The 11,318-nt window shown below is 39.2% G+C and overlaps 1 protein-coding gene across 2 annotated transcripts in view; it reads right to left on the reverse strand.

The window, feature by feature from the left end:
* Positions 1 to 1,079: 1,079 nt before the first annotated feature.
* The window catches only part of EFCAB2 (EF-hand calcium binding domain 2), a 21,219-nt gene continuing 10,980 nt past the window's right edge, over positions 1,080 to 11,318 (reverse strand). The window contains exons 3-8 of one of the 2 annotated variants that reach the window (XM_042445129.1): positions 9,967 to 10,039; positions 8,463 to 8,542; positions 5,750 to 5,792; positions 5,576 to 5,642; positions 4,370 to 4,432; positions 1,080 to 1,425 (exon numbers count right to left, since the gene is read on the reverse strand). In XM_042445129.1, coding sequence (XP_042301063.1) covers positions 1,310 to 1,425; positions 4,370 to 4,432; positions 5,576 to 5,642; positions 5,750 to 5,792; positions 8,463 to 8,542; positions 9,967 to 10,039 — 442 coding nt within the window. In that variant the 3' untranslated portion in view covers positions 1,080 to 1,309. The remainder of the gene's footprint in view (positions 1,426 to 4,369; positions 4,433 to 5,575; positions 5,643 to 5,749; positions 5,793 to 8,462; positions 8,543 to 9,966; positions 10,040 to 11,318) is intronic. The other variant, XM_042445130.1, reaches the window with a different exon arrangement.

The raw sequence follows: 11,318 nt of genomic DNA on the forward strand, positions 1-11,318 counted from the left end.
AGGCAAAGAGAGGTGAGCCAGTCCTGGGTCGGTGCAAGGATGAGTGTGTGTGAACACCAACCCATCCCCGTGCCACCCCTGGGACTAAACTGGGTGAGCACTGAAGCAAGGATAGCAAGGGCTGAGGCTGTGCTATCCTTGCCCGTCTGCTCAGGCCCTTAATGTTCTAACAAATCCAGTAGCTGTCAAGTTAATAGCTGTGCTGAACAAAGATAAAGTTCAGCTGCAGATGTGGATTTTGATTTCTAAGACTATTTTCTCTAAAATATTTGTTGTGACTCTATGTATCACCTTATCTCCCTGTATTTTCTTCCTTTTTTCTAGTTTTCTCCACATCTGAATGTATTCATGAAATTATTTTGATATATTTTCCCAAAACTTTCATTATTTTACTCTCTCTCTCTCTCTTTCTCTTTCTCTCTCTCATATAGTGCTTCACATATTTACTTGGAAGTAAGAACCTCTACAAACCATGCCAGCATGTGATGCTGGTCTGTAGAGGCTCTTACTTCCAAAAAAGCCACCACCACTGTGGCTAGGGCACCCTTCCCACAGCATGAACGGAGCTGCTTTTGGCGGCTTCTTTTTGCACCGCTTAAAGGCCAGATCAGGCCCACAGCATGTAGTTGCCGTGGCCCCAATCCAGCAAGGAGAGGGGCAGCATGGAGCCACCTCTTAGGGGCGGTCTGTTGAGATCCTGAGTTACATTGCTGCTCAATAGAACTTTCTCCCTAAAATGTATCACAAACATTTAATCTTGCAATCATAGGCAGCAGTTCCAATATACAGCCATCAGGGATTGTGTCATGCTGAAATCAATGTAACTTAATTGAGTTACTTATTAAGTTATTCAGCAACTTATTATTATTTTATTTATTTATATCCCACCTTTCTCCCAATATAAGAACCAAAGGTGGCTAACAACAAATTTAAAACAATACAAGAATAATACAATAGCATTAAAATGTAGATATAAAGTTTAAAAACAATTAAACAATTTAAAAAGTTTAAACTTATAAACTTCACATTAAAATATTAAAATGTATTAAAAACCATATACAACATTGACAGTACAGCATTTAAAAGCCCAAAATGGTTTTTATTTGTTTATTTTGTATTTGTTTTGTAAAATGTATCCAAACTGACTGACATTTTAAAACTATAATTTGGAAGTGTTGTATTTTACTAAATAAAAAGGGCAGTATTTCCAGAGAAAATAAATTCAGTGTTAAGCCTCTGCTGCAGTCCCATGGTGTTAATGGACAGATATCAAACAGAAAGTTCAAGACCAATGAATTACACAGAGGCATTAATTTTCATCCACAACCATCATTGAAATGTAGTCTTTATAGCGAACAGTATTAGTTTCTGGGTCTACAGCAGCAGAGAGCATTTCCTCCATTTCTTCCTGTGTGAATGGCTCACCTGCAGCAAAAAATAACAACATTTGAAATGTTCTGATCTTTCTCCTTCATAAGTATCTCAAGCTTTCTTTTTCTGAATTTTTTTCAAATTGAACTAAGCATGTAATTACACAGGCATGGTAAAACACAGCCTTGAGTATTTTAAAAAATTTACTTATATCCTGACATATGGATGGTACTGTCACCTGCTTTCTTTTGCAATTTTCTATTGGTTTTTCATTTTAGCAACCAACAATTTTATTTGACAATTACACTTATTTTTAAGACAGTTGGCTCTAAAAGAGCCTGTTGTAATAAAAAAAATATATACTTTCCCGGTGATGAAAAGACAGAAAGGAAGCCTCTCTCTAAAGGGAATTGCGGAGCCTAACAAGCAACCACCGAGAAGACCCCTCTCTCAAGTCTTCATCAAATGTGGCAATGAGTGAAGAGGGAAAAGTGTCACCTAGAGATCGTACGGCCTTGGTAGGCCTCTGTGTGAGAACACATTCCTTCAGATAGCCTGGACCCAAGCCATGTATAGGTCTAGGGGTGTAGCTACTGTGGGGATGAAACGAAAGCACTACTCCACTATAAGAATTTTGTCCCCCCCAAATGAAATTTTCCTACAGTCCCCAAAATTCTAGCATTGCAGTATAACTGAGGACTTGGAAATACAGTTTGGGTGTCCAAAGAAAGGGGCACAAGCAAAATGACCAAGGAACACAACAACTATAAGAGTTCTAGGAATTAACAGTTTTCAGCATCACACGCTCTATAATGCTGGAAGGAAAATTGCATGGAGAGTAGAATTCTTATTGGAGCAGCAATGACCTCATTTTGCTCCACCATAGCTATACTCCTGTATAGGTAACTTGTTCCCAGAAATGATTGGCAGCCAATACAAATGTTGTATCAAGGATGTCAAGTGTTCCAGTCTCATTGCAGCTCTTGGGGCTTTTCAAAGTCAGCCTCACACAGAATGTGGAAACTGTAATCTAAATGAGATCTAATTAAGGCATGTGTCACCATGGCTAGATCAGATATCTCCAGGCATAGCTAGAATACTCACTTTCACTATACAAATACACTTATGGCCATCACATATGCCTGTGCATACAGACTCAAGGATCAACCAAGAATATGCCCAAAATGTGACTTTGAGTTTTAAATGTAAGTGTACCCCTTCCAGCACAGGCTTAATGTTTGTCCTGTTATGTCTTCTGGCTAACTAGCAGCACCCCTATCTCATATGGAGTAAGTTTTAGTTTCTTTGCCCTTATCCATCCCATTCAGAAACAAAACATACCCTATGGATTTATGTGGAAAAGAGAAGTAGAATTGGGTGTCATCAGTATACTGGTAGCACTGGACCCCAAACCTCTAGATAAACCCTCCCAGTGATTTCATGTGTATGTTAAATGTAAATAGGGTGAAAAAAATTGAGCAGCACTATCTTCTGAGTACACTCGTCCCTCCACATTTGCTAGAGGTAGGGCACAGGACCCCAGGGAATGTGAAAAAAAATGCAAATAACAAAAATACTATGTTTTTACCTGAGAAAACACCTCTCTAGGAATCTCTAGGTCCTCCAGTTCAACTCTGTGGTCAACATCTGCCAGACATTGACCACAGAATTGCACTGGAGGTGCTACAAATGCCTAGTGGAGTGTTCTCTCTAGGGATCTCTGGTTGACCTGAGAGTTGCACTGGAGGACATAGACATTCCTAGACAGAACATATTGATAAAATCCATGAATAATCAAACCTGCAAAAGTCAAAGCTGCAAATATGGAGGGACAAGTGTATATTCTTCCAGGAAAGAACGGAACTACTGAAGAAGAATGCCTCCCTGTCCCATCCCATCAAGCAGGATATTATGGTCAATAATAGCAGATGTTGGTAAAAGGTCCAGCAGAACCAACAGAGATTCATTTCCCCTGCCCAGTTCTCAGCACAAGTCATCTAACAATGTTAGCAAAACAAACTTTGCCCCTTAACCAGGCTTGAAATAAAAATTAAATTATAGCCTTCTCATCCAGAAGCTTCTGAGAATGGAACACAATGTGTTCCTTGATCCTCACTGTACAAGTGAGAATAATGCAGATTTTTCCTACTCTCCTGCAATTTTCCTGCAGTAGGATTCTAGGCTACATATGCATTCTACAGTATTGTAACAAAGAAAAAAAAAGGGGGGGGAGTTGAATGTCATCACATTATAACATAAGGGGCAAAGCAGACCAGCAGCTTGAAGCAGCTTTTGGCTGCTCCAGCTCTGGTCAGCCCCTGATCAGCACAGGATCGCAGCCACTGGGTGTGGTGGTACCAGAGCCAGCCACTATTGCAGCCCTAAATGACTGCTGGCAAGCTTCTGGCCAGCTTCAGGCCACTCTGGGGGCATGTGTCATCTGCACATTCCACCCCTGAAGTGGCCGGATGCTGCTCTTTCCTGCTCGTCTGTTTCAGGTCAGAGATCTGGAGGTTTTAATCTTCTTTAATACTGAATTGTGTCACCTTCACTCTTTAAGGTTTTTTGAATTGTTTTATTCGTTTTTAGTATTCTATCACTGTTCTAATATTCTTTTGTAAGCTACTTTGGGAATGGTCTGAAGAGCAAGATATTAAATTTCTACAAAAAACAAAATCAATATACAGGGTGTATTCACTAGTGATCAGGGCTCTTTCTACAGTGGCAAACATGGGGGTTTGCTACCATGTAATAAACCAGTCATGAAGTTCTGTTTAAAAAATTAAGACTGAAACCGATTCCAGCAGTTATTATGAAAAACTGACCAGCTTGTATAACAGGAATTTCTTCCATGAGGTATTTCACTTGTACCTTCCCATGTGAAGCAACCTTAAATGCAGAAGCTTGCCATCCAAAAGTGCCCCTACAATTGTATTTTCAGTCTACAAAAAGACTTCCTCACTATGAAAAAGGAAGAGCGTAAGGGATTGAAGATCACCTGGCTTCTTGGCATTCAGTATCATGAAGCAGTGCTTGTAAAGGCATTTTTTGTTGAAAATCTCTGAAATGTATTGTAATCAAAAGAATATGCATCTCAAAAACTGAAATGCACAATAATGGCTTCAAAGAAGCAAACATACCACTATAACTTATGTACAACAAAGTCATTTAAATTAGAAGTGATCATGAATGTGTCTGGCAATACTTTCAAAGATCACCTTATCTGCTGTACCCAAGTGTAAGAAGGCATGCAGAACGTAGCCCGTATTAATTATACTACGCATTCCATATCAGCAGTTGCTACTATTATCAGAGAGTCACTTTGAGAAGAGAAAAGAAAGTGGTGAACTACGAACTATCCCACACTTCCCAAGTGATCTGCTGAGATGTTCCATTCCTCCAGCTGTTGCTGTCTCCTTTGAATTTGGGTTGGCAACTTAGGAGCTAGTAATATTTAAGAGGTTAGATTTATTCTAGGGCAGTGGTTCCCACCCTTTAGTCCCCCATTTGTTTTGGAGATCCAAAAAGCTTTAGCCATCTTGGTCAGCAGTCAAAATTAAGGGAGCTGAAGTCCAAAACATCTGGAGGACAAAAGGCTGGAACCACTGTTCTAAGGCCTCTAGTTGCCAATTGCTGCTTCATGTCTCAGCAACTTCCAAGTAGTGGGAGATTGAACTGAGCCCCCACAAGACCCTTAAGTGCTACACCCCACAATGTCACTCCTGTGTTTACCATAAAACTATATCTATATGCATATCTACACACACACACACACACACACACACACACACACACACACACATCCCCTAATAGCACACTTCCCAAGGCTTTGGAGCAATTAACCAAATTTCAGGTGTTTTGCCCCAGACTAGCTTTTTAAAGCCTCTATATACTTTTTAGCCCAAGAAAAGATAATGACAGCCAAAATTCACAAAAACATGGCAATATGGCTAACAACGCTACCACCCTCAAGGCTTTGGGGTGTTATTGGCCATTTGGGAGAAGCGTCCTCCCCAAAGTTTGGGTTGTGAATATGAAAACCCTTGGGGTCTGAAAAAAATGGCATTGTTGAATAGATGTGGCTCATGACTGCACTTTGCCCACTCTCGCCCTATTTATGCTAATTGTCACACACATATACTTAAAATAGTATACAATGGCTATCTTATCAAATGTATAGCTAATTTTAATACATATATTTTACCTTCTTCAGTCATATACTTCACCAACTCATCTTTAGTAAGATGTCCACATTTATTCTGATCTAAAACCTAAAAAAAAGGAAACACATAACATGGACTGTTTTACTTCCACTATCTCAATGCATGAAAACTATTTGCCTCCCCAAACACAATTTATATGATTCTATGATGCATACCTCAAATGCACGTAAAAGAATATCTTCTGGAATTGGCCGGTATCTGAAATCATTCCGTTAATAAAATTAGTGTTACAATATGCATCTGAAAAGTTGTTCCACTACTTCAGAAACCTACTTCCCCTGCCCTGAATTGTAAAATTTAAAATTCATATTTACCTTTACAATCAGCATAAAATCCTGGCTAGAAATACCATTTTAATGTCATGTTCTGTGAATCTGTATTGACTTAATTTATGGTTAACCCATATCTGAGAAATCCACTGACAAATAATAGCGGAAACATACGCAGTTACAAATATTAAGGAAGAAAGGAAACACTTCAGTGAACGTTTAATTTAGGAACAGATTTTTTCCAAATTCCTTTGAAAAAAATATACAATATTAACAGGGAATTAAGAAACAGCTAGGTTTAAGTCCATCTAGGGCTTACAGGCTTTACCTTGTCATTGATTTTTACAGCTCAGTTTTGAAACATGTTGAATAATTCTAATAAATGTGGCCAAATTGAATTTATTTCCCCTGATGGCAGATATCACATGCCAGTCCCACATACATGAGACCAGTGGTACTCCTGGCAAGAAATGGCTTCAAGACAGAAAGTAGGTGTTGACAATCTTATGGTATCTGAAAATATGATTCTGGAGAAATGTAGACATTATTTGCAATATCCAATTTAGTTTGATAACCTTAAAAAACTACACGTGCTTAGGGCAAAATTATTATTCACTTCATTTACTTCTGCAAATATAAAATATAAATCTTTAAATTAAAAAAATACTGAGGTTCTCGATTTATATACTGTAATTCATACTTCATAAACTGCACTGTGGTGAACTTTTCTTTGGTTGATTTACTAATCTGTGTGAAGTGTTTTCAGCATATAATTTATGTTACATTTTAAAATGTATCTTGTATTTTCCATCTTAACCACTGCACCACTAGGGCTCCTTGGTGTCTTTGAAATCTCTGTTATGCTATACAAATCTACATGCTTGATCACAGCTGCCCGAAACACAAGGGCCAAATGATTCAGCTTCTGGCCACATTGGATACACGCTAATTATATGATGCTTGTCTCCAATGTGGCCGGAAGCTATGCTAAGGCCACACTCCATCCAGAGTCCAGTTTAAACCAGAGCAAAAAGAAGCCAGGATAATCCGGCTCCTAATGACATGGTTTGGGGCCAGTGGCTGCAGCCCTCTTTCGGAGCGAGCGGTGTGGACCTGATCCCCTCTCAACTGGAACAGCTTCAGGCAGCACCTTCTGAGCTGTCTGCTTCAACCCAGAGTCACCAAATCTGACTAAAAGAAAGACTTCAATAAGTTTTTGAACCTAATCTCACAACTACTTTGGATATCTTCCTAACAAGCACTTCAGAATTCTATATTTTTTCCTCCAGAATACAGACTTATGAACTGATGCTGACCAAACTTGATATTTGTGTACACATGATTATGTCATGTGTAGAGTAACATTCTCAACATTTTTGTGCAAGTTTGGGGCCAAATATGTTGATTTTCTTCTTTTTTGAAATTGCTGATTTTAGTCCAGTTTGATGTGAAAAGGTTTTAAGGATTAGTTGGTGTTACCTCACAAAACATTTGTTTTCTTCATACCATGAGAAAAATCATCAATATCAAGCTCGGCAATAGTGGGTAAATTTCCTACAATTGATAGATAGGCAAGTGGCAAAATCATAATACATCTCCTTTCTAAAACAAAAACAAAAAAACTGTAGACCTTTAAATTAACATAAGACTTCTGCAAAGATATACAAAGCGCAGTCAATAAAGCAATACATATAAAATAAATACACTAGTTTTTACAGACTTGGTTTCCCTACAATCAGCATCCATTCTAGTGGTTATATAAATATAATTTGAAAACAAAAGCTAGAACTTTTCATCATCATGAAACTTAGGGGCAGTACAGACGGGAGGTTCTGTGCCACCCCTGTAAGCCCCATGTCTGTGCTGCAGCACCCCCCTGCTGCAGCACAGACGCGCCTCAAAAAAAGAGCTGTGTAGAGCGGCTTCTTTTTTGTGACACTGGAAGCAGGAAGGGGCGCCACCATGATGCCACTTCCTGCCAGGGATGTGACGTCTGATTGCTGTACGGCAGTGGCGGCATCATGGCAGCCCCTGTATGGATGGGAGGCCACCATGATGCCAGCGTTTGTACATATTAAGGTTTGGGAGCATGCAGTTGCTGCGTGCTCCCGAACCCTAATATCGCCACACCACAAAGAGCCCACATGTACCGGGCCTTACTTTTCAAAATGGATTTTACCTTTGCAGCTATAAATGAATCCTAATTAAAATGAACAAGACCTATATAAGTAAATTATGGCCCAGTACAGATAGGCCCTAAAGGGCGGGCTGGGGTTGCCTTTTGTTGCTGCACAGCAGCACCACAGCCACCAAATTGCATGGCGCTGCTGCGCAGCAAAAAAAAGGAACACCAAAAAGCTGCTCTTTTTTGCACTGCTGCAAGCAGCCTGTGGCGGCACAAACACATCTCTGCTGGACTGCTCCATTTGGACGCAGCGCAGCAGTGACATTATCGTTGCATGCGCCGTCTATACAGTGCTGCGCAGCGATGACGCCCTAGTCACATGCTAGGGTTGTGGGACATGCACGTGACAAGGGTGTCATTCAGGGCTTGTCTGTACCGGACCTACATAAATTAAAATCTCCTTTTTTCTATTACCTTCTTTCCATTAATACTCTAGTCATCATTGGAAGAAATTTTTCCAAACGAATAAACCCAGTTGGTTCTTCTTCTTCTACCTAAATAATTATAAATAACAAAAATCAGTATGTTCTATACGATATATACTCATGTATAACTCTAGAAATTTTAGTAAAAAAATTGACCCCAAAGAGTCAATACTTTCACTCTAATTTTTTTTAAAAAGGAACCTTATCCTGGTGAAAGGCAAGAGCGTAATCTGTCCTGGAAGCACTGATACACACACACACCCATTCTCTCATCCATCCAACCTTCAGTATGAACACAAACAGTTATACTTGTTGGAATTTTTTATGTTCTTTAGCATTCTTTTCCTTTACTTCACCCTTTAGATCCTTTATTATATATCTCTAAGTTTTACCCCCCAGTTATACATGGATCATATCAAAATCCATAATTTCTGGCCCCAAAATCTGTCCTTGACTTATAGATAAGGTCAATTTATAGTCAAGTATATACAGTAAATAACACTTTAGAAAACTGAAAGAAAAGCTAGTTGACTTGGAATTAGTCAATGGCTGCATGAAATATTAAAAACAAGGCAATCATCTTGTTCTCCACATAACTGTAGAGTTTCCATTAAATCATGCACAGAAATTTGTCATGTATACTATGCAATTTGACAAAAATAGGGAGTGAAGATCGTTGAGATTATTCCTCATCCCCCTTTTTTCTCACTGGCCATAGATGTGCTTTATGCTTTCCCACAGGGATCACACAGTTGTTCCTAGAGGGCAATGATGGAAAGTCTGGGTCATTGAAGAAGACCCATGGAAAGAACATCTCAGGATGTCACGGTGTGGGCTTCATGTGCCAGGTTCTGCCTTGGTGGGATAGGGACAGACTCCCTGAGTAGTTTTAGAAGTAGAATGAGAGAATGTGGTTTTTAAAATCAGTGATGGCAAATGTATTGCTCTCTAGATGTTTCTGAACTTTATTCTGAAACAGCACCAGTCACTGGTGAGGGATGATTTGCGTGGCCCTGCCCACACCAGGCGCACATCCATGATGTGCGGGAGCCCAAGCACCCAAACTGCTCTGGGCGGAAGAGGCGTCATAAGGCTGCATCGCAGCCCTTATGATGGCGCAAAAAAGGAACCACATAGAGCGGCTCCTTTTAGACAGTGCATCTGTGCTGCAGCATGCAGATGTGGCAACACAGATGCGGGGCAAAGAGGAGCAGCACGGAGCTGTCCATCTGTACTGCACCTATGAGAAACAAAGTGGAGAATACTTTGTCAATAATCAACCCTACGAGCTTGGTGTCAAGACACTGACTCCCCAGCATACTGTGTAGCATGGTTCTTAGGTGGATAAAAGATAAACCAAAATGCCCCATTTGCTAAATGAAATTCTTCTGTATCATGTTTCTAACTTTTTCTAATTTGGGGAAAAGAGGGCCAATTTCCTGTACAAAATTATAAAATAATAGAACTTATAAAATTATGTAAACATAAATTACCTCTGCAAGCAAATCATGCAGTTCCCCCTCACTTGGGCAACAGCCTAATGACCTAATGATTGTGCCAATCTCCCTGAAAGAAAATATATTTGTTAACAAATCCACAGTGTAATGCAAATGTTTTACAGCTCAGATTCTGAGCAATTCTTCTCTCTTCTTTCAGGGAGAGATTTACTGATTAAGGATGTACAAGGATATTCTCTTTAAATTCATACAACTGTGGTTGTTAAAAAAGAGGTGCACACTTTGAGTATGGGTGTAAATCAAGTAATTTTTAAAAATAACTGGCTAACAGTACTATCCAACAAAATCAAAAAGACAAAATATTTGTTACCACAACAACTGAAAATGAAGGAAAGGATGGACATTTCTCCTTTAATTCTATTTATAAAGAAGCTATCCCAACATGCTGGCAGGGATGAAGCTGAAACTTATTTCTACATATCGTAGGTCTGCAAGGTTACTAAAAATGACTGGATAAATTATATAACAAATAACATAATCAGATATAAGATAAATTACAACTCCAAAAGCATTACTACTGATTTTTGCCAGTAAAACTGTTGTGCCAAATAACCTTTTTGTTGATGGCAAAAGGGAAGTACTTTAGTCAGACATCTTGCTACATGAAAGCACTGGCAAATCAACATATGGACAATGACATTAGCAAGAAATCTGAGTAGATAAAAATAGCAATAGGACATATCAACTTCACAGAGGCAAGTCTTTCAGATGAGGCTTTGGTTGCTTGGTTGCCTTGTCTTATTCACAAAATCTTACATATGTCCATATTATCTCCTTTACTGTACCCTGCTATGTTTTCTTCTGCTTTTCCTATCTTTTTTTTTTTCTGACCATAGAAAATCTGTTAAAGAGAGAAAAATGGAATAGGGGAATAATATCTGTCAGGGATGCTTTGATTTGGATTTCCTGCATGGCAGGGGGTTGGACTGGATGGCCCTAGTGGTCTCTTCCAACTCTACGATTCTATGATTCTATGATATCTTTTGACAAAAAGCCATCTGGATGCACCACCCATAGTACTGCTTTATTGTTTGCCAAAAAAAAGTGAAAACACTAGGGATATAAATAGGGTTGCCATAAGTGAGGACCTCCAAATGTAGGACAAATGTAGGGCAACATTTTCAAATGTAGGACACATTTTTTTTAAAATGGAGGACGTGCAAAAATTGAGGGTTTTTTTTTTAAAAAATGTTAATATAAATGCATGTTTTTAGGCATGATCAAAATGGAGGACATTTTGGCATTATTCCTAGACAGAGGGCAGAAATGTACTTGCCCTCGGGTTCAACTGTACTTCTCAGAAGTGTGTACTTGGGCAAGGGACTGTG

The sequence above is a fragment of the Sceloporus undulatus genome, chromosome 1, assembly GCF_019175285.1.
Source record: "Sceloporus undulatus isolate JIND9_A2432 ecotype Alabama chromosome 1, SceUnd_v1.1, whole genome shotgun sequence".
Taxonomy (NCBI): Eukaryota; Metazoa; Chordata; class Lepidosauria; order Squamata; family Phrynosomatidae; genus Sceloporus; species Sceloporus undulatus.